General features: G+C 50.0%; 8 protein-coding genes across 8 annotated transcripts; 4 read left to right on the top strand and 4 right to left on the bottom strand.

Moving 5' to 3' along the window:
• Window positions 1-1,743: 1,743 nt before the first annotated feature.
• Window positions 1,744-4,379, bottom strand: BO88DRAFT_410985 (i-AAA protease YME1; the record flags this gene model as incomplete). The annotated part of the gene is made up of 5 exons (XM_025708023.1): window positions 1,744-2,133; window positions 2,183-3,915; window positions 3,973-4,087; window positions 4,145-4,288; window positions 4,350-4,379. 5 exons carry the CDS (start codon window positions 4,377-4,379, stop codon window positions 1,744-1,746), a joined length of 2,412 nt encoding a protein of 803 aa, XP_025567381.1.
• Window positions 4,380-5,103: 724 nt separating this feature from the next.
• BO88DRAFT_100686 (uncharacterized protein) lies at window positions 5,104-6,504 on the top strand. Its single transcript, XM_025701191.1, has one exon. It carries the CDS (start codon window positions 5,239-5,241, stop codon window positions 6,337-6,339), a length of 1,101 nt encoding a protein of 366 aa, XP_025567380.1. The 5' UTR covers window positions 5,104-5,238; the 3' UTR covers window positions 6,340-6,504.
• Window positions 6,505-7,058: 554 nt separating this feature from the next.
• Window positions 7,059-9,107, top strand: BO88DRAFT_421931 (mannose-1-phosphate guanyltransferase; the record flags this gene model as incomplete). Its single annotated transcript, XM_025708552.1, has 3 exons — window positions 7,059-7,085; window positions 8,019-8,165; window positions 8,223-9,107. The coding sequence occupies 3 exons, from the start codon at window positions 7,059-7,061 to the stop codon at window positions 9,105-9,107; spliced, it is 1,059 nt and encodes a 352-aa protein (XP_025567379.1).
• A 685-nt stretch (window positions 9,108-9,792) lies between these two features.
• BO88DRAFT_380154 (3-keto-steroid reductase) lies at window positions 9,793-11,243 on the bottom strand (the record flags this gene model as incomplete). The annotated part of the gene is made up of 2 exons (XM_025704516.1): window positions 9,793-11,062; window positions 11,179-11,243. 2 exons carry the CDS (start codon window positions 11,241-11,243, stop codon window positions 9,793-9,795), a joined length of 1,335 nt encoding a protein of 444 aa, XP_025567378.1.
• A 5,006-nt stretch (window positions 11,244-16,249) lies between these two features.
• On the top strand, window positions 16,250-16,954 carry BO88DRAFT_100583 (uncharacterized protein). Its single transcript, XM_025701190.1, has one exon. The coding sequence runs from the start codon at window positions 16,358-16,360 to the stop codon at window positions 16,814-16,816; it is 459 nt and encodes a 152-aa protein (XP_025567377.1). The 5' UTR covers window positions 16,250-16,357; the 3' UTR covers window positions 16,817-16,954.
• Window positions 16,955-18,814: 1,860 nt separating this feature from the next.
• Window positions 18,815-19,153, bottom strand: BO88DRAFT_449452 (uncharacterized protein; the record flags this gene model as incomplete). Its single annotated transcript, XM_025710497.1, has 1 exon — window positions 18,815-19,153. One exon carries the CDS (start codon window positions 19,151-19,153, stop codon window positions 18,815-18,817), a length of 339 nt encoding a protein of 112 aa, XP_025567376.1.
• Window positions 19,154-22,142: 2,989 nt separating this feature from the next.
• Window positions 22,143-23,411, top strand: BO88DRAFT_468150 (putative C2H2 finger domain protein; the record flags this gene model as incomplete). Its single annotated transcript, XM_025711547.1, has 4 exons — window positions 22,143-22,196; window positions 22,263-22,454; window positions 22,502-22,581; window positions 22,631-23,411. The coding sequence occupies 4 exons, from the start codon at window positions 22,143-22,145 to the stop codon at window positions 23,163-23,165; spliced, it is 861 nt and encodes a 286-aa protein (XP_025567375.1). The 3' UTR covers window positions 23,166-23,411.
• Window positions 23,412-24,048: 637 nt separating this feature from the next.
• On the bottom strand, window positions 24,049-24,472 carry BO88DRAFT_100520 (uncharacterized protein). The gene has a single exon (XM_025701189.1). It carries the CDS (start codon window positions 24,384-24,386, stop codon window positions 24,108-24,110), a length of 279 nt encoding a protein of 92 aa, XP_025567374.1. The 5' UTR covers window positions 24,387-24,472; the 3' UTR covers window positions 24,049-24,107.
• Between the last annotated feature and the right edge of the window lie 1,333 nt (window positions 24,473-25,805).

Genomic DNA, 25,805 nt, shown 5'->3' with positions numbered 1-25,805 from the left:
ACAGGCATAGACAGCACAGAAACATAGAACCAACCCCCCTACTCGCTACTAGCCGAACACGCCCATATCCTATCCATATCCTATTGACCACACCCATTCAGTCAATCAAAATGGCCCCCCAGCGAAACATCCTGACACGGCAAGATCGGCCAACTATCATCCAACAACCTAATCGTAATCTTTCCCCGACTCTGCGTCAACTCCTCCACATACGGAGAGTAAATTGTTTGATAGATTCGTTGCACCACATTCCAGATAGTCTGTCTTCCCGGAGCATCGAACGTCCACCACGCCAGGTGGATTGGTCTCAAGTTGGTAATACCCACGTTACTCGTCTTGGAGTATTTTATGAACCCTTTGTAGAAGGTTATCATGTCGTCGCGAGTGGCCGCTGTGACGAGCCAGCAGCAGTAACTGCCCCTTGGTTCGATTGTTTGGACCATATAAGAGTAGTAGGGGCCATGGTGGTGGGGAAAGGTAGTTTGAGGCTGGACTTGGGTGGCGTCACCCATTGTGATGAGGATAATGTATGTTATTGATGGATTATGGGTGGGAGGGTGTTTGGCTTGGAATAGGAGTTTGCGTAATTTTATGATAAATCTCAAAGGTAGGTAGGTAGTTAGGTAGTTTCGGGACACACAAGTCGTTCGTTCAACTGGTGGGTTGTTTGGTGCTTTTATATCTATCTCACTTCTAAGCTGTGAATGTACCTTGGAAGGAAGGGGCTCGGATATTCTTCTTCTATGTGTCAATGAATCACTGCAGTGATTGGTGGAAATTAATGTCTTTTGGCGTGTGATGGTCGTCATTGAACGATGATGGATCTATGGTAGCTTTGCGCTGGATTCCGAGGGATGACTGCCCGGAGAGTCGACCTGGGCTAGAATCCGGTTGGCGTTCGAGATATTGAATGTGGGATAATTGACTACATAATAGTCATTCACAAGTAGTATTGTTGCTATCATGGCCTTTCTGGTTTATATATGTCTGTGGGTAGTAAGCTTGCATTAATGGCAGCATGAAACTGGTAGTAATCACGAATCGGACAGGACAGCTAGAGTGGCAATGAAGCATCTTGTTGTTCTGAGTAATTATTACTACTGATATTCTTCTTCTCTTAGTCTAGCTCGTACAGGAAGGTCTGGATAGACTCCTTGTCTTCAACATATTTGAGGGCGGTGCCGTTGCTCTTTGACATGATGGGACTCGACTTGCCTCCTGAAGTGGATTTCGAGCCCGAGATTACAACTACTAGTATGCCCAAAAATCCATGCAAGTGAAGTTCGTATTGAATTCGATGCACGCTATATGTACGTATGTGAATAATACAATAGTGCCAAATTCACCTGTATGCCTGCCACCCAGTCTTGGAACCAACGCATTTAGATTAAACAAGAAAAGAGATGAGGAGAAACAGTGGAGTAGACGCAAACGGACAGTCACGGTGAATACAAGGGCCGAGAAGGAAATCAAGATGGAAAAAGTCGATGGAAAAAGTGAAACGAGAAGAGACCAGAGCATTTGTTGAGGTGATGGTCATGATCTCACGACCACCGTATCAATGAGGTAGAAAAAGAGACAGGTTGATGATGGTATTGGGTAGTTTCTCGATACGTATGACACATGAGGACGAGGAAGGATAAGAGCAAAGAGGGCGGTGCATATCAAAACATTCCTATGATATTGTAGCTGTAACAGGCGATGATCGTAAAATAAAGGGGAGAATTAAAGGTAAAAGATCGCTTATTCCTGGACGGAATTTCCGCTGGTCACTGTAGGTGGTAGCCGGGCCGTCTGTAGGGCTTCGGGCAATTTCAGCGGCGCCGCGGGAGCTGATTGCAGCTTGTCGAGCTTTTCGCCTCGCAGAACCTTCTCCATCTCCTCCTTTGTCAGTGTCTCGTATTCGATCAAAGCTTTGGTTAAGAGCTCCAGCTCCTCCCGCTTCTCAGTCAGAATGTTGCTAGCGCGGACACGACCCTCCTCGACTAAACGACGGACTTCGGATTCGATCTCCTGCTTCGTTTCCGATGAGAGGCTGTCATAGTTGCTCGACAGGTCCACGTTTCCGAGCTTCTTGGAGTAGCCGAAACGGGTGACCAAGGTAAAGGCGGTTTCAGTGGCTTGTTGAATGTCCTATTACATGTCAGTGACTAAGTACTTTGAGCTAAGGGGTTAAACGTACCGCAGAGATTCCACTGGTCACTTTGTCGGGGCCGAAAACGAGCTCCTCGGCAGCCTTACCGCCCATGGAAACGTCGATATCCGAAAGGTATTCAGTGTAGTTTCTCGAGACCATGTCCATCTCAGGCAGGAAATGAGTCACACCCAGGGCCATGCCTCGAGGAACAATGGTGATCTTGTACAAAGGCGTAGAGGAAGGAGAGAAATAAGCAACGAGAGCGTGACCGGCCTCGTGGTAGGCAGTGAGGATTTTGTCCTTGTCTTGAATGATACGGCTGCGAGCCTCAGCACCCATCATGATCTTGTCCTTAGCCCAATCAAAGTCCTTCGGGCCAACCTTGGTTTGCTTGTTACGGCTGGCATAGATGGCAGCTTGGTTAACAAGGTTCTCCAAATCGGCACCAGAGAAACCGGGGGTACCACGAGCAATGACACCAACATCAACATCCATGCTGACCTGGACCTCCTTCATGTGGTGTCGGAGAATATCCATGCGACCACGGACGTCAGGAAGGCCAACAGTCACCTTGCGATCAAAGCGACCGGGACGCGTGAGAGCCTTATCCAGAAGTTGGGGGTAGTTGGTGGCGGCGATGATGATCACTCCGCTGCTTTGGGAGAAGCCATCGAGTTCGGTAAGCAGCTGATTCAAGGTTTGCTTCACGTAGGCGGCATCCCTCTCGTTCCTCTTGGCACCAATAGCATCCAACTCATCAATGAAGATGATGGCGGGGGACTTGCTGCGGGCTTGAGTGAACAATTCACGAACGCGCTTGGCGCCGACACCCACGTAGACTTCATCGAATTCAGAGCCAGACATGTAGAAGAAAGGGACACCAGCCTCTCCTGCAACAGCACGAGCCAGCAAAGTCTTTCCGGTACCAGGAGGACCAACCAGGAGAACACCCTTGGGCAGCTTGCCACCAAGCGAGGAGAAGCGATCGGGGTTAGTGAGAAATTCGACGAGTTCCTGAAGTTCTTCCTTGGCTTCATCGCAACCATGCACATCACTGAAACGGACGGTCTGCTGCTGAGGCTGAGCTTCGCTGTTCTGCGGGCCCCTGATGTTCTTCAGGGCACCAGTCGTTTCAACCAAGATTGTGATCATAACCAGAGACAGGTAAGCGAAGAAGGCGAAGTAGAACAGAAACTTGACCCATCTAAAGACAGCACTTCCGGTTGACTCCTCCACAACCACGTGCAGAGGATCTTCCTTGTTTCCAGTGCCAGTCTGCTTGACTGCTGAACCGTAGTGTGTAGAAGAACCGAATTGTCCACCGTGAAACTGGGTTGCGACAGCCTGACCGATGGCTTGCAGCCGCTCGGGGCTGACGGCCTGGCCGGACGCAGGAACTGACACCGCAGAGTCCACGCCGCCAACGCGTTGCAAGGCTTTCAAGTAGAGTTCGTCCGTAGCCGCATTCGTGGCGAAATGACCGCTTTTGTACCGTTCAACAACAATGGCAGGGTGGTTTGCACGGAGGAGGGCCTGGTAGAAAGCATTCTGGGCGTTTGCGCTGCTAGGATTGTTGTTGGCAGTCTTCTCCTTCTGCGCCAGCAGATTGTGAGAAGAACCACCAAAGAGAAAACGCTGTTGCTGTAACCGGGAGAGACCTGGTACTTGAGGGGCGTGGCGAAGACGGTTGACGGACATGGATATCGTGGAGTAGGAACGAGCAGAGGGAGAGGCAAGATGACGAGTAGCAAGAGACGGCGAGGTCCACATTGTGGTTCCTGGAAATGAAGTCAAGTTAGAGCAAGTCTTCCAGGTATAAAAAGAGAGATGTATACCATTGAGCAAGGAGCGAGACCATCCGCTTTGAGTGGTCTTGCTCAAGATGCTTGCCTTCAACGCCTCGGAAGACACAGTAGCCAGGAACTCCGGCAGCTGCACACCACTTGATTCCTATATGTATATCAGCGCACTAGCTCCATCATTATAGGGCCGACTGAAGAGACATACCGTGGAGGTTGCTTCCGCAACCGCGCGTTGGGAGGGCTGAGGGGCGGCATATCCGGAGCGGGAGGCGTGTTCGACGTTATTCCGGGGCGCATTGAACAACCGTGTCATTGACGGCCAGAGATCTGAAGTCACGGCCGCAAGACCCTGCCGGAGAGTCAATAGTTAGCGAAGGCAAGTTCAAGCGTGGACAGATAGCAAGACTCACCGGCTTGGGGAAGGGGACTTGGAAGGCCATGGTTGTCCGAACTAAAGCGGCACTTGGCCGCGACGTTGATGATAGTAACCCTTCGGCGCGATAGGGAGAGGGTGGGGCACAGTAACGATGACGATGAGATCAATCCTTAATCAAGATACATGCCATCCCCGACCACAACCAGACGACAGATTTGAGATGAAGAGAGGAAAGAAGAGAGGCCAAACCAATGACGATGCTTGGCTGGTCGTTGCTCGGCGGCGAAATTCGACTGCCGACCCGGTGCCCTGCCGGCTGCTGTCGCCCCCCGTAGCCAGTAGTGCTGCCTCTATGCCTCAGGCATGCAACATTCAATTCCACGCCATTCCCCAAACTTCCCCGCTCGCATGGACGGGTTCTAGAAGGCTGCACCACCAGAGCTTCCCGGAATTTTCCCGCTGTTGACACGGCCATCTATCTGGTATATCTGCGTCATGACTTCTTCAATCGTACTCATGCCATGACGACCATGGCCGCGCACGATCCTCAATCCACTTTCTGGACCGTATACGCAGTACCATACAACATGAGTCGTTGCCTGTTTACAACCCGTGGTTCAGATCGGATACCGATGACTAGAACATCATCATAGAGTCAAGCTCAAAGGTGCATCTTCTTTGTCACAAACTATCTATATAACGGGATACGCCCTTCAGACGCGTTCACAACGCAGCTGCGGATTAGATACTTTAATGCTCCTTCCTCTCTTGGCACCTTTGAATCAACTTCTATCTTTGACTCCCCAATCTGGACGGATCTCCGCAACGCGTTTGACATTAATAAGTTGGAGAGAGCAGCGAGCGGTTTTTTTTAACTAATATGCCCGTGGCATGAACCTCCGAGTCTCTATACGACACTTGTGATGTCGAAACGGACCATCTTCCTCATGGGTGCGCCCACGTTGAGAAATCTCCAATGGAATGAAGAGGAACTGCTGAACGCACCGATATCTCCATTCCATAGTCTGGATACACAAGACGTAGGCCATTGGCCTTTCCCCGATGGTCAGCCCGTGAAATGGAGACTATTGCAGGATTTGCGCAATCCAGGGCTGCTCCCAGAAATTTACAGGTGGGAGCCCGGTCGAGATGCTCGCTTCCTCACTATACAGGACATTGCAGGCTCTGATGGGACATCGCGGACAAAGCCGGACGATTCAGTGCTCTCGCAGTTCTACAACCATTCATTTACCGTTCACGAAACCTCGGAGATCTCGACTCCGGGGTTTCACTCTGGAGACTCCATGCGCAGTAGTGGTTTGTCGGCCGGGACTTCTTTTGCGACAAGCAGCGAGAGGGACGGGCCAACACCAGGGTTACCGATCCAAGGACCCCTCACCGACCTCCGGGATATCCCCACTGCGGCGTATCTGAATTCGATCGTGCCGCAGACGATGACGGTGAATCTGATTGTGGCGATAATCGCCATCCACCCTCCCCGGCGGGTGGTAACGCGGCAATGGAAGCAAGAGCTGGATCTGGTTGAGATGGTGGTTGGGGATGATACAAGAAGTGGGTTTGGGGTTACGTTCTGGCTTCCTCCTGTGAATCATGCGGTCATGGCTGGGGAAGGTGACGACGAAGGGGAGGCGCTGGGGGTGTCGCTGGCAACGCTGCGTCCCCGGGACATTGTTCTGATGCGGATGGTAGGACTGAGCTCCTTCCGGGAACGGGTATACGGGCAGAGTCTGAGGAAAGGGGTCACGAAGGTTAACCTGCTGCACCGGCAGCGGGTCGACGTAACCGAAGCAGGCGGGCTCTACAGTGCGAAGCAACTCCGGGATATTCAACAGGACCCTGCAGCCAAGCGTGAGGAAGATCTGCCGCTGATGAAGGTGAGCAAGGTGCGCGAGTGGATCAGGAGATTTGTGTTCGATCCGGTAGGCGGTGATGGAGGCCGGGGAACTTTTACACGTAGCTTGGCTGGAAAGGGCCAGTCACTGCCCCCAGACACGCAGGAGTGAGCAGGCAAGCAGGCAGAGAGTGATGATTTATATATAGAAATGGCCTGGAGTAAGGTCTACTGCCTACTGCTTTATATACTGGCTGGGAATCAAGTCTCTTCCCTAATATATCTAATTTCTCGATTCATTATGTTCCTTGTTCAACCTGCAGTTCTGAGGCGCTCCTGAAACCTGCCACCAGCCTTAATGAACCCGTGACTACAACTGGGGGCTACTAGGAAAGGGCGGCAACAAAGAAACCGGATGATCAGGAGACACGGATGGAATTGATGCTTATTCCTCCTGCATACATTCTGGGTAACCCGCTAAGGTAGGTACTACGCTGTGTGCTAAATTGAAGAGGGAATGCAACCCGACAGTGTGAACGCCATCGGTGGCCAAGTTACTACCAAGTATGAGGCCACCCTTTCATTGGATAATGTGATGGCACTAGGGAGTTCTGGATGGGTTACTAGTAGTTTTTTTTTGTTCTTTCTTGCTTTCTTTTTTGCCTTTTCCCATTGACGATAAAATTTACTTAGGGAGATATGCACGTACTGCGTCAATCGTGCGTGCATCAGCTGTAATGTAAGTCTACTTGATTTTTATTATCATGATCATGATCATGTTATGCAAGATTTCGTAACCTGAAGCAAGAATGGCATAATATCACCAACCTCATAACTGATCATAATTTTAAAAAAGAGTTCAATAATAATTAGTTAATAAATGTAATTAAGATGAAGACTACAACATTTTATGGAGCTGTAAAGATAATTCAGGGGGCACTGCTGCCCCACTGGGGGCACCTGAACCCGCCGCAGTGATTAGTTGGTTCTAGGCCGTACGATACCCGACTAAACCCTAAGCGGCAGAACCTGCTGGGCGAAGTGGCGCCGCCGCAAACGTGCGCAGGTTGAACCCGGTGTTCCTGGCGAGTACCAGTGAGTGCCAGTGAGTGCCAGTGAGTGCCATCTTCAAGTCACAAGGCTGTAACTCTGCTACACACTGGCCGGTTTAAGGGGTCTTGCCAGTGACCTCTTTTTTTGACTTGCCCATAACTTACCGGCCCGTACATACACAGCCATTACGGCCCGCTCTCCCCGAATCGCAACGCCAGGTGGTCTCCTCTTTCTCTTTCTGCCTTCCTCTCTCCTCCTCCTTCTCCTCGTTCTTATATTATATCCCGACCGTTCTTTTTTCCTCCTTTCCTTTCCTTTCTCTTCCCCGTCTGTGACCATCCGCTTCAATCAATCAATCAATCGATCAATCTAATCTCTCCAACGTCCCCATCTTTGGATCGTTGGAACAACTGCTCCCTCCTCTTTCATACATACACTCTCTCCACCTTTCCTTACTACCCCCCCTCTTCCGTCGGCGGGCTTTTGTTCCACCTGTCCAACTCGTTCTTTGCTCCGGTCATTCGTTTGGAGCGAGCCTCCCGATCGCTACTCTACCCTACAATTAATACCTCCCTACAGCAACCATGAAGGGTATGTACCAGACTATCTAATTGTCACTTTGGACTCGCTGACTTTTGACTATCTAGCCCTCATTCTCGTTGGCGGTTTCGGTACCCGTCTGCGTCCTCTGGTGAGTTGATCACCCCCGCCGACGATCGTGACGTCGAACATACCAGTCGATTCATGGACGGGCCGTGGAAAAGCGCACACAAGCTAACCGTTCTCAATGCTGCCTAGACCTTGACCCTCCCTAAGCCTTTGGTCGAATTCGCCAACCGGCCCATGATCCTGCACCAGGTTGAGAGCTTGGCTGCTGCTGGTGTCACAGATATCGTCTTGGCCGTCAACTACCGCCCCGATGTTATGGTGTCGACCCTGAAGAAGGTACAATTGCCCTAGCTGCACGGATTGCCATCCGCGAATGCTCACAGCCGCCCCTAGTACGAAGAAATCTACAATGTCAGAATCGAATTCTCTGTGGAATCCGAACCCCTCGGCACGGCTGGTCCCCTGAAGTTGGCGGAGAAGATTCTGGGCAAGGACGACAGCCCGTTTTTCGTCCTGAACTCCGATATTATCTGTGACTACCCCTTCAAGGAGCTGGCCGAGTTCCACAAGAACCACGGCAACGAGGGTACCATTGTGGTCACCAAGGTCGACGAGCCCTCCAAGTACGGTGTTGTCGTCCACAAGCCCAACCACCCCTCGCGCATCGACCGCTTCGTCGAGAAGCCCGTTGAGTTCGTCGGCAACCGTATCAACGCCGGTATCTACATCCTGAACCCCAGCGTGCTGAACCGGATCGAGCTGCGCCCCACCTCCATCGAGCAGGAGACCTTCCCCGCTATTGTCAAGGACGGCCAGCTGCACTCCTTCGACCTGGAGGGCTTCTGGATGGACGTTGGTCAGCCCAAGGATTTCCTGAGCGGCACCTGCCTCTACCTCACCTCCCTTGCCAAGCGCAACTCGAAGCTGCTCGCCCCCAACAGCGAGCCTTACGTGTATGGCGGCAATGTCATGGTCGACCCCTCCGCCAAGATCGGCAAGAACTGCCGCATCGGCCCCAACGTGGTGATTGGACCCAATGTGGTGGTTGGTGACGGTGTGCGTCTGCAGCGCTGTGTTCTGATGGAGAACAGCAAGGTCAAGGACCACGCGTGGGTCAAGTCGACCATTGTTGGATGGAACAGCTCCGTGGGCCGCTGGGCTCGTCTGGAGAACGTTACTGTGCTGGGTGACGATGTCACCATCGCCGACGAAGTCTATGTCAACGGTGGTTCCATCTTGCCCCACAAGAGCATCAAGCAGAACGTTGATGGTGAGTGAATTGTCTACAATCACATGGCTCATTGCTAATTCAAATCTCTAGTTCCTGCTATCATCATGTAATCCTTTTGTCACGTCGACATGCCCTTCACCTTCGATATACACCACCTACACTGAAGTCACCAGATGCATAGAAACCGGAGTTGATCGTGTCTTTCTCTTTCGAGCAGTGTAGAACCCAGAGGGGGTTCTAGACAACAGGACGCTGCTTGGATACAATGCGGTCTACGCCTCTGAACCATCTCCCACTCGCACCCGTCCATTCTTACCTTCGTCTTGTGCTCGTCCGTGTCCGCATGCTAGAGGCCTTGATGGTAGAAGCGTGTCTGATTCGGGTCATCCTTACATCCCTTATAATCAATCCGAGGTCTTTGATCTCTTACCTTGTTCTCCCGCATCTTTCTCCGACGGACTGTGTGTCACCAGTGCTGTTGCTTCTTTTATTTACCGGCTTTTTCTTTCTGCTACCTTGTTTCCCCGGGGGATGGTGAGCACATGGACTAATACTCTATCTGATTTTAATGACGTATGTGGACATGGTTAAAGGAATGTAAATACGGGAGGCAGGATCAGAAAAACAATCTTATTATCTCTATTACTCTATTCCTCTATTATAGATGCAGTATACAGATGCAGATGCAGTATGCACTATGCCCGAACTCATGCACCAGATTATCCCACAAAACTAAGCAGCAGCAGCAGCAGCAGCAGCAGCAGCAGCACCCTCCTCCCTCTCCAAAATCTCCTCCCACTGCACCCTCAACTCCTCCATCCCCTGCCAACACTTCCTCCCCAACTCCTCAAACTCGACTTTATCCTCCGCGGTCAAATCCCTCGCTCCACGCTTCCTCCTCCGCACCCGATCCTCCATCACCACCGCCTCCCCAACCACACCCCCATGACCCCAACCATCCACCTCCGTCGAAACCGCCTTATCCCTCCCCAACCGATCACACGATGACCCCCATTTCACCTTCCCGCCCCCATGAGCCCGATACACCTCCTCCGCAGCATCCAGCTCCTCCTGTCGACTAATAGCCAACCACGTCGGCGCACACGCCCCCGCATACGTCGACAGCGTATGCCACGGCGACCCCAGCAACCGGGCAATATAAAACGACGCGATCATGCACCAGAACAGCGGCAACGCCAACGGGAGGATGCCCGTTCCACACACGCCAGGGTGCGAGAGATACATGCGTGGCTCCTCCCCTTCACCACCCTTCTCATCCACATTATCACCCCGCTTGTCAGGGGGATTATAAAACCCCTGCACCCACTTCCTCGTAGAGGGCGTCTCCGCCGTGAGGGCAAGAATATCCGTAAGCGTCTTCGAACTCTCATACGGCACAGTCGACCTCAACCCCTGAATATCCTCCACATTGAAATGATTCACGGTGGCCTCGATACTCGAAACCCAGATGACGCGGCCCGGCTGGGTAGATTTCCGGAGTAGGCCCATGACGCCATGCGAGAGCATGTAATGTCCGAATACGTTCGCCGTGAAGACGCTACCCAGTCGGGGCTCGTCAGGCTGTGTGGTTTGAGGCGGGGTGATCATCCCCACGGGCGCGATCTTGTGCGCGAACCATGAGACGCTGTGCACGAGATCGGTCAGAGTCCCCCAGATTGCGCGCGGCCAGTCGATTCCTGTCCATCCGCCGATGCCGGCGTTGAGGACGATGGAGTCGAGTTTGGGGAGGGTTTGGGTGAGGCGGGTGGAGAGTGCGCGGACGGAGGGGAGAGAGGACAGGTCCACGGTTTCGGGGTGGAGGGTTATTCTGCTGGATGTGGTGGGAGAGGAGATTGGGGGGAGGAGTGTTTGCAGGTGGTGAAGGGTCGAGGAGGCTTTTTTGGCGCTTCGGGTGGTGAAGATTATGGTTAGGTGGGTGGTGGGTGGGTGGGTTGTGAGGAAGGTGTTTATTAGGCGCGCGCAGATGGCGAGGCCGAGGCCGCTGGGAGGTTGGTTTGTTAGATTGATTGTGAGGTTGTTTGGGGGGAGGGATTGAAGGGGTGTGCTGGTGGTCATGTAGGTTGTAGGGTTGGGAGGGTGCAATTGAGGGATGGGTACCTGTTTGCGCCGGTGACTAGGACGTAGAATTGGTTGTCCAGGTCATGCTGAGGTGGTTCGGCCATTGTGATGGGCCTGATTCTGGTGGGTTGGACGGAATTGGGCCGGGTTGGAGGTGAAGCTGGTGCTGGATAGTTGAGGATTGATTGGGGATTGTATAAAACTCCGATAAGGGGTGATTACATAAGGGTTGATAGGGACTGGGGTCATGTGATTGGGATGTATTCAGGTACGTTGTGGGGAGCAGCATGGTGATTTTACTTAGGTGTATGGGAGATGATAGTGAAAATGATTTATGGGAGTATAACTGGGAATGTTAATGGTGGGGAGTTCTGTGGACAATAACCCCGGTCTCATACTACATAGCATATGGCATATGGATGGTCTGAATAGCTTCACGACATACCCAATCTAGTATACAATGGAATGCTTATATTATCGTTAACAGTACACAATAACATAACATATCAGCATCGATTGCAAAATACACATGAAAGAAAACTTCTGTAAGAACAACTACATACCCACCTCTTCTTCCCAATCTACCTCCAATTTATCACCTACTATACTACTAGTATATACTTCTACAGATCCACTCACCCACCCTCATGACCAAAACCCACCAAATAATCCTATCAAATAACATGATACAGCTTACACCTACAAACCTCACCACTCACAGTCACCCTCCAACTTACCATCTGTTCCTCCCAAACCTAAAGCCAACCGCCCTCAGACGACCCAACCAACCAAGCCCCCTGTCACCTCGTATACCCTCCTCTTCATCTGATATATCATTATCCGACGAGGTTGAAGTTTATTCTTGCACACACACATGCACACGACGATAGTAGGCGATAAGTTATCAGCATCATCAGCATCATGCGGCTCTTACACTCATCCATCATCGCCACATACCCTGATAACAGAATAAAATGGTCAAAAAGCTTAAACTATAATTAGTGTTAACGAGTGAGTGGTTTATGATTTAGATAACAAAACAGTTAGTTAGATGTGATGTGATGAGCTGGTCTTACTCATACAGCATGATCATGATCTTGCCACTGCGCATACTGCACATAGTACATACAACTAATTATCGAATGAGAAGTGTATGAATAACCAATATCTATGTAGGAGAGTAAGTATCAATATGTAGAACCAAAGTACCAGTGGCAAAAAACGTTTCTTTCTGCATTAACCCAACTCACCATACATATCTATCTCACACATACCATACCTAGTACCTACTTACCACATCCACATCCACATCCACATACATACATATACATATACATATACGGCTAGCTAAAAACCTACTTACCAGATGCCTCGTCGGTGCCTGACACCGACACACATCTAGATCTATCTGATCTAGAAGCAACCTCTCCACCCCCTCAGAACTAGGCAGAGATGCATCAACAGTTAAATTTACATAATGAGATAAGTTGAGGCATAAATGGCTGGGCTGGCTGAAGGGGCTAGACGCCTCCCAGGTGCCTGTCAAAGTCTAAGTTAAGAACAGGAGAAGGTGGTATGCATGTATGTATGTATGTGTGTGTGTGTGTGTATTTGTTCGGGATTTGGTAAATAGGTAGGTAATGTTTTGTTCGGGATGTGGTTTGTGCAGATGGGGTTGATGCATGGAATTGGGAGAGAATGTGTGGAAGGATAGTTTTGATTGAAGATAGAGAGAGATGGTGTATTGGTGGTGGTGGTGAGGCTCCAGTATACTTTTACTTACTGATGTAGGTGAAGCGTGGACAGATTCACTAACTATTTAGGTAGTTTGTTACAATGGTTGATATCGAGCATTGGTAAGCAGTAAGCAAGCTAGCTAGCGACGAACGATAAAATGAATAGATAACTATTACTGTACTCGGTATGGGGCTATGAGCTTGAGCTATATGGACAGTCTGATATAAGCAGCTACTATTTCAGACGCGGGGGCGTCCATCCAGAACACTCGAAAAGGGCAACCAGCGCGGGTTTGCGAGTCTGCGAGTCTGGAGAGACAGTGACAGCGCCACCAGCTAAACTAGTTCCGAATCTGACAGGCGAGGCGTCAAGACGCGAAGGAATAACCCGACCATTTTCACCAAATCGGGGTCAGCCCGTCAGCACCACACGCCTCCCCCCTCTTTCGTTATTATTTTGATTTGCTTAGCAAACAAGAACAAGCAGCGGACCTATCTAACCCAGACCTCTGTAGACGAGCTCACATGGGGTTTGCCCAGCCTGTCATGGTGTGGATTATGGGGTTGTTTTGACCAGGATGAGACACAGCCACGCCCGAACAGCTGCACCCTGTCATTAAAGTTTGGGGGTGGAAAAAGGTTCAATCAGATCGTCAACTGAGCTCGGTTGAATCTACCAGCCGCCCATGACCAATCAGTGTCGCGCCTGCATAGACAAAGTGGAAAGGGAGGCAATGCCGGAATTAGCAAAAGAACGACTGTTATTCAGGGCTGATGTTGATGGGCGACGCGCGATCTCTGCAAGCGAACCAATGCAGTAGCAACGCCGATTGATCAGAATATGGGATATCTTTTTTTTTATTTTCTCCCTCATCAGGCTGTCGATTCCATCCATCCACAGCGGCCTCTGCAATAGCCTATTCCAGAATCCAGACCGTATCGAAGCCGGGGACCTGCAAGGGGGGTGGGTAGAAAGACGCGCCCAGGAAAATCCACGCTTACCCGGCGCGCTGCTAACGGGATAACTTGTAGTGGAAGCAGACTTATTCTTGGCCAGAAAATAAAAAACACTTCCAGGATGGAGGGGAATGAAGTGGCCCAGTGACGAGCACTCACCGACTTATTGGGTTATTTCAGGCTTACGAGGGACCGGGGTGGATGGATGGATGTTAGTAGACTAGTGATGCTTCCGTATAGTAGCGGTGGCCCGCGGGAAGGAAGGAGGGTGTGTGGGTGAGGAGACAACAGAATTAAAGGAGGGTGAGCCATGAGTAAACCAGCATCATTATTGAAAGCCGGCTGATCGAGTCGCTGCCCGGTTCTTGGCTATCTCGTAAGGCTAACATGGTCGTGCAATCATCATCTGCGCCTGTGGCAGCTACGGTTGCGATTCGCTTGGAAAATGTCGCGATTGAGATTAATCCCCCTCCATGAAGCCGGGCCGAGAGCAGCCGTTTGAGCAGGCAGGCCACTGGCAGAAAGCATGCGTGGCCAGAGCTTGCGTTGACCAGGCGCGCTGATTCCTTGGGATTGGGAGTTATGTATGCACATCGGAGATTTTTCTGGGCAATTGGATGCCTATCGTCCGAGATGCCGAACGCATGTATGTCTAGCATCGTCAGGGAAAGAACAGGTTAGTGGTGAGTAGGCTAGTGGCTAAGTAATCTATCGACCTGGTTAGTTAGTTTAGTCGTGGTTAGTTAGTTGGGAGTAGTCTAGCGGCCGGATGCAATGCCCTGGTGCGACATCGCGTATAGCACCGTTGCGCATCATGCTTTGAGCAGATAGAGACTCATTAGTGAGCAATGGATTAGTCCAATCTAGTCGGTCGCTCATATGGGGAAGCGGAGTATACGGATGGGTCCGCTAAAACACCGGCGCAACACAAGAAAAAGGGTTGGACAAATCGAAGCTCCGCCAGTCCACCAGCGAATTTCTGGATGTGATGAGCTGGAATTTCTTTCCGACATCCACCCGGCCGGAATTAGCGCCCAACTGTCCACGGCTAGTACTGCTACTGCGCGTCATCCATGTCGCCCTCTCCCCTTCTCCCAGATGATAACCAGGCAGCGGTGACGGAGATAGGGCTAGAGAAGTCCGAAGTCGACATCTCATAGAGTATACTGAGACACTGACGGACGGAGGATGGGCGATTGATTTCCTTGGCCTGAGGCGGATGGGCAGCAATGAGCAATGAGTGGAGGAGAAGGGATATTAGACAGAATTAGTGAGGAAGCTAAGTCGAGAGTAGTCCTGCCTTGCTAAATATACTAGCAGAACAGTAGTATATATTATAGTAGTGTAGTAGATGAAGGTTACATACATTGCTCTTTCTAATGTGCGATTCCCAGTAAGTGTCGGTCACTAGTACTCCGAAAGACTATACTAGTAGTAGTAGACCACGAGCCGGGGTGGCACTGCTCCGGATCATCCACAATGATAATTAAAACGAGGTTGATGGTAAGTAGAGATGATGACGGCAGACAGAGGAATTGAATAAAGGCAGGAATGAAGCTGCGTGTGACAGACGGTGCTAGAGACTTGCTAAAGATGCTCCCGAGCGACAATCTTCCCCCAATGCGGGGTATGTAGAAGAGGAAAAGGACGAGGCAACCAGCAGCAGCTCCCGATAGAGAGCGAGTCAAGGCTGGAGGATTTCATTTCCCCTTCCATCTCCTCCCGACCATCTGACACCCGTCCGGTTTCCTCTTTGCCAGCATCAACACTAGACCGGGATGTTCATTACTAGAGGTTACCACTTACCAAGAAGTGAAGGGGCATAACTTTCCTCTCAGTCATGAATGCCCTTCTTCTTCCACTTTGCGTTACGTGTAGTTACTAGTCACTAGTTACTAACCCATTTCTTTTTTTGGTCCCTCTGTCTGACAGCCCAGCCTTATTCGGGATATACTATCATTCAATCAACTTCACCAGACTTGTAACCATCCTGGTGTATCACCTCGGAGTTCCTTTCTCCTCTCGCTTCATACTACTAACTAACCAACCTTCTCTCCCCCCAGCCTATCTCTGTTTAGTCTGGTATGATTAATTGGTTAGTAGTTAGACTAATTGTAGCGTGGCCATGCATGAATTCCTAAAGCACTGCCCACACTTTCTTTCACACCCACCTCATTCATCTCCTCCCTCCCATCTCTTTTTTTTTTTTTTTTTTTTTTTGCTTTCCCTTCCCTCATCCAGCTTACGCATCACGAATCACGAATCACACATCCCACCCCCTGGTGGGAACAAGCAACCCACCACTTAATTTCGGTCGAGCTCGGTTAACCATGTGTCTGCTCTACTGGCGTTACGTCAATTGCGACCGGGGACAAGGGTTCAATTTCAGTTCCCAGCGAGGAGAAGCCGCTCAGACACATGATGCCGCCGGTCTGCGACTACGGGTTTACCGCGGCGGATGAACCACCGACCAGGTGCCTGGGATTCCTTTCCCCAGTGCTAACGGAAGCTGTTGTCTCAGGTTGATGGAGGAGACTGTAAGCTGGTCGACGTCATCGTCCTCATCATCGTCATCGTCCCCTCGATCTGGTCGACGGATGCAATTGCATGCCAGTTCGTGTGGCACGAATGCCCATCCCTCCTCCTTCTCATCCTCCTCCACACCCTCGAGGCCGGATGTTTTTCCCCTCCTTTCCCGTTCGTTAGCTGCCACGCCAGTTGACCGGGGAGATCTTCCCAAAAAGCGGAGAAGCAGTGTCCATCTCTCATGGCAAATCAAGGTCTTGCAATCACCTTATGCGAACATTGCCTTTTCCGGCCTCGCTTTTGCTTTCTTTCTTTATCACTGTTACCCCTCGTCTTGTCAATCCATTGCCCGTCCCTTGCTGATTTGTTGTTTCGTCCATTCCTCCCCCCAATTCCATTCTCCCCCTCCCTCTTCCCCTCGCCGTTGGCCAATTTCCCCCGGCCGGGTGCTAGAGTAGACACTTCAATCTTTTCGCCCATTTGACCACATGCAAGTCACGCCATTAGCCCGTCTACAGCTTTTGGGTCTTAAGGATCGGCGACTTACAGCATGGTGCAAGCCCTGGCGTCACTCCCGCATTGCCAGTGATGCGACCAGCTGTCAGCTTTGGGCTTTCATTGACGGGTCTGTCCAGTAAGGTTCTGGGTGCCGGTCGACCTGGAGGAGCTGTCATGTATCTGTGGTGGCACCAGACTATAATGTAGATAACCCTACTTCCTGTATACCGGGAATATGGGGGGTGCCGCCACTAGCTCATCTTCTCGACGGCTCATTCGGCGATACCGTCACAAAGTCAGGCCTCCCTGTCCGTTGCATTGCGTAGATGTACCTGGTACATGTAGGGGCCAAGTAGATTACCAGCCCATCTGTAATCTATTCAATTCCTCGGCCTCGTGATAGCGAGCAGGGTACTCGCAAAAATCACCCCCGTCGCTAGTTGGCACGCTGTCTGCCTCATATTTAGTGCCATATCAGATCAGACCAGAAAAACGCGGATGATAACGGAATGAGCAACCCCCCTCCATGGCTCGGCTTGGGCTCACCTCGCCAGCACCGGATCGGTTAGCAGGAATTCCTGTTGGGGCGGGGAACTACACACGATTGCTTACACGTACGCCTATCTGCCCTGCCCCCTGCCCCCCTGTGTGCTGACGACCAAGTCATTGCTGGTGGATTGCCCCAGTCTCAGATGACTCGCGTTTAATAAGTTAGTCATAATCCTGCTGGGTTAGCTCATGGACTGGTGCGGAAGTTAGTGAGTATAAGCCTATGGCGCCACTACGGGAGTCAACTGGAACCAAGAAGTGCCGCCCGGACGAGGAAAACCTAAAGGAAAAAGCAATACGAGCATCGATGGAAGCACACCCTACCAGTCGAATACTGCCCCCTCGTACATTTCTTGGTAGCCAATTCCCGATCGAAACGGCCCCCTTGGCATTCACTGGGCTGGCCATAGGCGGTGTCCCTAGTCTTCTAGTTACATGATTGTGCCTGACTCAGAGTGGTGGCTCAATAGCCTAGTGTGGTATAAGCTCCATAACAATTCGGAGATCCCGGTCGTGCAAACCCCGAAAAACCCTCCCAGATGACAGACGGGAATTGAAGAGTCGACGGGCAGACCAAAGCCCGCGATTTGCTGGAAGGACTTCCAGACGAAACTCTATCGTGTGCAGACGATGATCTATCGAGTGCGTGCTATAGACACTATCGACTGTTAATCGCTATCTTCGCGTGTATGTCGTACGTATCTAGCCGCTCTTCAAGTGCGATGGGTCTCGGGCTTCCAGGGTCCAAACCATGAATGGCCAAAGTCTAAGTAAGCGTATTAAACGGCCTCTGCTGGTAACAAGCGGGCGGCGATTGTTTTGGCCTGCCTGTTCCATGGGTTCGACCCGCTGCCACTATTCGAGATCCACTGGTGCTAGTCGACTTACAGTTCAAAGCCTCACGGCAGTCCGTGAGCCTGGTTAAAGTAAATGGAAGATCTATCCATGTATCACCCGCCGATTCTATCGAGGAAGTGTATCCCGAGCTTGTTCAGTCGGCCACAATCAATAGGAAAGTAGGCAGCCCCTATAGTTCGCTATCAACGACGAACAGACAGCTTTCACGCCAGTCTCTTGGCTCCAGCCTTAAAGATTTCAACTGATCGTCATGAGCTTAATTGGCTCCGATGGTCATGACTGCCATCATATCATATTAATAATTAATATCGCCGTGGACGGGCGGAAGGAGGGGGAACGGGACGACGAGTGAATCCCGCTGGTCCCTTGTCGGGGACCCATCACTGATGGAGCATTACAGACCGCGATCCAGATGAATTTCTTGAAGCCGCCACGTGGAGTGAACAAAGGCATCAATATCACTCAAAACAGCTGATAGAGGCTTGATGAATCGCTCCCTTTGAGTTTACGGCTGGCTGTCATCCAGCAATCGAATCGGTAGAATAGCCGCATCATGGAGCCACCGAGAATATCGTGGCGTTGGGGGCGTTGTCCTCGTTGTTTCTCCCAAGAAAGATAGCCCAGAAGTACGTCCAATAGCAACAGATGAAGGTATCATGGCCACTGCCAGTAGGAGATCTACTGCCTAAGTAGGTAAGGTGAGTAGGACGATTGTGGTTTGGAGTGAGGCCGATAGCAGACCCTGGGGATAGCTGCTGCTCTGGGCCAGTTTCAGCATAATACCTGCCGGCCCAGAAGGGAAAAGCCACACTTTTCGGTTGTTGCATCGCTGGTATCCCTTGCTGATAATTTCCGATCTGTGCTGCCTGGTCGGCCGGCTGGTCTGACATTGTTCTTTGTCCCATTTGGCTTTCAATACTTTTTTCTTCTCTGTCTTTTATTTCCCCTTCCGTCTCTTCCCTCTGTTGATGCCTTTTTTGCTGGACGGCCGACATCATGATCATTTTTGGGGGGTAAAGAAGGGGCCGTCAGGAACTTAATTCCAGCAACAATTGTTTGGAGGGCATGGCTCCTACCACCTTGGTACAAGGATTGACGGGATATCCTTTCCCGGCATCTTGGCAAGAAAAATAAATAAATCAATGAAAGCAAGAATTACATGAATGAAATAGAAAAACAAAAATAAAAATAAGTAACGACAATGTACATAGTAATAGTCATAATTGGAGTCAGTACGAGAGTAGGAATAGATTATGATCATTTTGGGTAGGTACGAAGTAGTACTAAGTTAGTTCCATCGGTTAGCCCACGACCTAATCAGACCTTCCATCTTACACATACCTACTCCTACCTCCCTTTTCACTGTCGTACAGAATATCCCATACGTAGACACTGCTTGTTGTATTGGCGTGACCATGCTGTGATCCGCCTCAGCTCTGACTCCTTTGGAGCGCCGTGCAATTGTCTTCGGTCGTAGTTCTATCCAGAATGTTATATGGCGAACTACCGTCTCCTCTAGCATCATCGACTTGTGGTGAGTGAATTAGAAGAAAAAGTAATTTAAAAAGATGGACGGGCAACTACCTACTACCACTGAGTACCCTTACCTAGTGGAAGTACCTAAGAGGAAGGTACCAGGGACGTACGTGTCAAGGTACCTGTCAGTAATTTTGACCCGCGAAAGATGGTCGATACAATCCCGTTACAGTAAGCGATACTAGCGGTCCGTCGAGGTTTTGCAGCCAGGATGCAGGCAACTAGACCATGTTTAGACTAGTAGATTTCTTCCAAGGCCAGGCTCTCTCTCGGTCGCCGATGATTGGCCGAGTCTATATCCTAACCTTTCAGCGTTCTAAGGCACAAGCGGACAGGGTGGGGATCGGTGTTCCCCTCTTCCCCCAAAGCCATCTTGACCGGAAGACGGTTCAGTAGGATGGGAAACCTTGGGTCTTGGGTAACTTTGTCTGGGGGTTGCTAGCTCCAAACTTCCACTCTTTCTTCCCCCCTCCTCTTCTCTTTCCCTCCCGAACATCAAATCGACAAGCGGGACCCAGATAGCCTTGGCCTGTCAGTCAGTCTAAAAGAGATTCCTAATTAAAGTGCCACTGCTTGGTGCCCGTATGTAAGTATGTAAGTCTGTATGTACCTAGTACTTGGATACCTCGTTTGATACCGAGTGTTTCCCTCCTGACCTCCAGGGTTGACAGTAGTAGGTAAACATGGTAAACCCATGTTCAGTAACGATGGGGTAAGAAATACTTAACAAAAAAAGAAAATAAGAACAAAAATAAAAACGTTGACTCTTGATTTCTTCTTTTTCTTCGTCTTTCACCTCCACTTTTGTATAGGGTGTGGAATTTTTCTTTTCTTCTTTTCTTTATTGTTTTTAGTATTATTCTAATTTCCGCTTGTGTCCATGTCGGTCTGGTGAAAGAAATCCCACAAGTGGTCCAAAGGAAATACTTCAACATAGTATAACCCGATCTTTCCGGGGTAGGGGTAGGGGTACAGGAGAAAAAAAGTGGCCAAGTCTCAAGCTAGCCCGGCCGGGTTACTGGCCAGAGGGGAGCTCCACCGGCAGGAGGAGACCAAGAGGAGGTTCCAATTTATTATTTGATTACCGCTGGACAGTAGTGAAGGAGCTTAGCAGCCCGTAGTAGCTGCTAGGTACCTACTAGGTAGAGCCAGAACGATGCGGCGTTATAAAAATTACACGGCCTGCTCACGAGAGCCGGAGAGGCAAAACGAGGAAAATAAAAACGAACAAGAGCTTCCATCCCATCGGCCAGTCAGCTAGCTCTTTTTTCTTTCCTCTCTTCGTGCAGTAAACTAATCCTCCTCATCTGGCTCGTCGAGTATTTCTTTTCCATCTGCCCCATCTGGAGCAGGTGTTCTTGACTTTCTCGTCTTTTTCTCTCCCCCATCTTCGACCTTTTTTATTTTATTTTCTCTCTTCTCCAACAGCCATCATCATCATCCCTTGACTTGGGGTCTGGCTTGCGTACCTGGAAGGAGAACCGCCTGAGACCCGCAGCAGCAGCTGTCTGTGTCTGTCTGTCTGTCTCTTGTATCACAGAAACGTTGCAACCTCGCCCGGACCGACCAGTATTACTACTGAACTACATCTGAGAAATCCGTTGGGATCGTGCTTTGCACTTTCTCTTCTACTTCTCTACATCTCTCCCTCTCTCGCCTCTTCGTCATCGCGTCACTTGTTGATTTTTATTTCGCACTGCGTGTTCGTCCGTGATTATTATTTTTATTATTATCATTATTATTATTAGATCCATTGCTAGGTACGTCTGGAATACCTCCCTGTCGGCTATGCTGGACCTCCAGGGCCAGCCTCACCTCCATCCATCCACCTTCACTACTGCGCTTCCCCATTTGATCCATCATTCGGTCCTGCGACTTGGCTGCCAATCGACCTGCCTGTCCAGACCTCCAATGATTACTGTCGAGGCTGCATGCCGTCGGACTTAATTTGCAGTGACATTCCTGTTCCCTCCGCTTGTCCAGACCTCCTTCCCTCTTCCTTCTTTTCCCCTCCCACCCGCTCTCCTATTTTCCCTCCACCATAGCTATTCTTACTACTACGGGCCATACTTCCATCCGTTCTCCCTCCCCCCTCTGTCGCCTGTACGGTTTCTTGTCGTGTTTGTCTGCTCATACTTTATTGCAAATTCATTTGTCCTTGCTGCCACTTACTTTCTGCTTCTTTTCCGATTCGTTTTCATTTCATTGCATCTCTTCTTATCTTCCTGGAATCCGTTGTTTGCTCCCTGTGTTCCTATCGCTAGCCGGCCCACTCACTCCCCGCTATCCTTCTTGCGACTCACCTCTTCAATAGCTTTTGATTTGCACTTGCATTTCCTCACCATGGCGCCTGGTGGTGGACGAGATTTTAACTGCACCTGGGAGCATTGTAATAAGGTATGATACACCTTCCACTCCATCGCTTGCTTGAAGGCGTTATAGTTTCCGTGCTAATGGCAGTAGTCCTTCAATCGCAAATCAGATCTGTGCAGGCACTATCGGATACACACCAATGAGCGACCGTATCATTGCACGGTCAAGGACTGCAACAAAAGCTTCATCCAACGGAGTGCATTGACAGTGCATTCGCGAACGCATACCGGAGAGAAGCCTCATGTCTGTGACCACAGAGGATGCCACAAGGCCTTTTCTGATGTATGTACAACTAGCTCACCACTTTTTTCATCTGCTAACCACCACAGTCATCGAGTCTCGCTCGTCACCGAAGGATCCATACTGGAAAACGGCCGTATATCTGCCAAGAGCCAACATGCGAACGAGCGTAAGCATTAGCCTGGTTCTCGTGCTAATGTCTTTCTAACAACGTGAAGCTTCTGCCGCAAAACAACCTTGACCAAGCACCAACACCGCTCCCACCCCCCAGGATCCCTGACCCGACTGCCCTCGGAAGATGCGGTTTCCGAGCACTCGTATCAAGGGCCAGTCGCCGTTCCTGTGCCGAATGAACAGTATCTCTTAGCCCAGCAACCCTACTACCCTCATACCCCGACGCCGACTCATGAGTTTTATCCCCACCAGAGCCTACACATAACGCCGGTGCCCATACAAGAACAGCCACCAATCGTGACTCAGCACATCCCTGTCACGTCACCGGTTGACGTACAGCGTGCTCAGCAACACTACATGCAGCTTGTACAGCAGCAGCAGCAGCAGCAGCAGCAGCAACGATACGACCCTGGCCGTCAGGGATATCTACCACCAGAGTTCCAGCAACCATACCATACCCTACCCACAGCGGAAGGCCCACCGCTGATGGTGACCAGCACTCACAGTGACTACAAGCCGCCGGCCCGCATCCTGAACCAGCCCGAGGGAACGGACTGGGGCTTCCTTGGTGTTGGCTAATGAGCCGACGAGTGCCTTTGCATGATTCGACAGCGAGTGTTTCAGACTAGGAGTTACAATGCGTTTGTGCTTTGAGTGATGCCCTATCATGACTGTCATTTACGAATCCTTAATTTGGTCAGACGCCTTATCCGCTGCTTTTCTTTATTTTTCTTCATCAACGGCATAAAGCCTTTTGTGAGATTTGCGGATTATGATGTTTTCTTTGGTTACGCTGCGCCCCTCCTCTGTCAAAAGGCTGCGAAGAGGTTTTATTTTTTGTCATATTCTTGATACCTTGGCAAATGATGCAATTTGCTTTTCTATACCAGCATAGCCTATACGTTCGCTTTGGGTCTGAATGACGTGCTGGGCAGCTGCGAGCTGACGGGCACGGATACAGAACATGGGTGTATGTACTTATTTCCGAAGCTTTTAATAATGCCTTCCCCCCTTCGGAGTACTCTGTTCCCAGTGACGCTGACGGCGCGCGCGCGACGTAGGCCGTCGATCAGCACCTACCAGAGAAGCAAAGCCGTGCTGACAAGGATGCTATGGACCGAGGAAGTAAGTAGTAGTGGTTGCTTGGCTTGGCTCGGCTCGGAGGGGAAAAAAAGAAACATAGGGGCGCCCATTGTTGTCGGGCCATTGTTCTAGGAAGCTACTAGCCTGTCAGGAGCTTCCTTAAGACCCCTACCACTTACCAAACCAACGTCAGCCAAGGATCGACGGCTGAAACGGTTGGGGGATGGAAAAAGGGAAGGAAGGAAGGGAAGAGGCTCCACACGTCGATGGCGCTTGTAGCAGCAAAGACCAACCAGTCATGGGGTTGAAGTCTATCTAGTTAACCCACGACTGTCGTAGCGCCTGATCGACCCCATCCAGCCGCCCATATGGTCTGGGGGGTGGGTGGGAAGGAATACACGAGAAGGAGGGAGGGAGAGTAGAAAGGAGGGGGTGCGGCTAGACAGGGAACTTTTTGGTAAGGTGCAGGTGGGCCGAACGACCACACACATACACGCACACACCATAGCCCGATAGTGATAGTATAAGTCTAAGTCTACCGTACTTAGGGCGAGAAGTGCGTGTGTATGAGAGAGAGAGAGAAAGACTACGATTGATTCGATGACCTGGCACCTGCGTTTGGTCGCTTTTCGATCGACTGTACATATATGTATGCGCCAAGTTTGGATACTTTTTCTTTTCTCTTACCACACGGAAAGGAAAAGGAATGGCTGTCATCGCTTTTGTTTTTTTTTTTTTTCTTGGCTATATACTACTTACGCGTCCACTAACTTTTATTTTTGTTGTTGTTGGTATCTGATTCCAGACAATTAGTACGTAGAATAGAACAATATGAAAGAAAGAAAGGAAGCGGATCCGATCGGTAAGATATGATGGCCGTCCAACGGGCAGAACCGGACGGAGCTTTCCGACCCGAAAGAAAGAAATAAGTTAGTTAGTTATTTAGTTAGTTAATTGAATGAATCAATCATATTCTCGGGGATAAAGAATCCGAGACTTGGTTAGGGTAGAAGTAGAAGTAGTAGTTAGGGGGGTGTGGAACAGGAGAGACAGACAAAAAACTGGTTTTTTGTGTGTTTAGTTTCTGTGTTTGTTGTTGTTGTGTAGTGTGACTGGCACTAGACTACTAGACTAGTAAGTAAGTAATCTAGCCGGGGGGAGGGGGCGGAAGTATGTACTGTATTAGACTAGACTAGATTAGATTTATTGTTTTGTTAGTTGGTTAGTTAAAGACTAGGTTCTGGGTGCCCGGATTTGATCAATAACTGGGTTTGGTTAGGGTAGGTTAGTTAGCATAGGTATGGGATGGGGATAGGATGGAGACAGAAATGGAGAACGCGGCGACTTGACCGACCGGTCGGTCGGGAGTAAGCGCCAGCCAAACAGATAGACAGATTGGGAATGGGAATGGATTGAGTGGAGAAGGGGGAGATAGTTATACGATGCTGATGATAGTAGAGATTGATTGTGATTGAAGTTCAAAGCTAAAGGATCATCCGTTTGTGGTTCAATGTCCGTTGTATGGACGGGATGTTGGTACCTGATTGGATTTAGTTGTCTATCTATCTATCTGTTAGTGAGTTTAGAAAGGAAAGGAAAGGAAACAAAACTTGGAAGTTGGAATTGCTGCAGCAAGCAGCAGGAGTAATGAATGAATCAGGGTCAATATGGATATCATTTCCGTGTGACAGGGAAGAAGTCTGTCTTGGTCTCGGTCTGACATAGATAGATGGACGGGCTGTGATCGACCGTCTCTGTTTTGTTAGTTTTAATTAGTTGAACTTGGAAATCCACTTTCATTCCTGCGTGTGTCATCTGGGTGAGATGATGGATCTCGTGTTGGGATTATGAGCAAGAGGGAGAAGGAAAGAGTCTAGATGGATGGGCTGTGGGGAATAAATGAAGATAGAAAGGAACTTAAGGAAGGCTGCGGGGGTTGCCTTGTGGTTAGTTAATTTATGACTCCGGAGTTTATCCAATTAGTTAGTTAGTCGATTGTAAGTTAGTAGGCAGTTTGTTGTGGATGTGGATTAGAATTGACATGACAGGATGATATGACATAACTGAGGAGAATTGGATCCAAGAATAGCTACTATGCTATGGGTTCAATTGTTATTTCTCAGTTACTTCCTAAGT

Source organism: Aspergillus vadensis, assembly GCF_003184925.1.
Source record: "Aspergillus vadensis CBS 113365 unplaced genomic scaffold BO88scaffold_2, whole genome shotgun sequence".
NCBI lineage: Eukaryota > Fungi > Ascomycota > Eurotiomycetes > Eurotiales > Aspergillaceae > Aspergillus > Aspergillus vadensis.
This window is presented reverse-complemented; position numbering and strand designations above follow the sequence as displayed.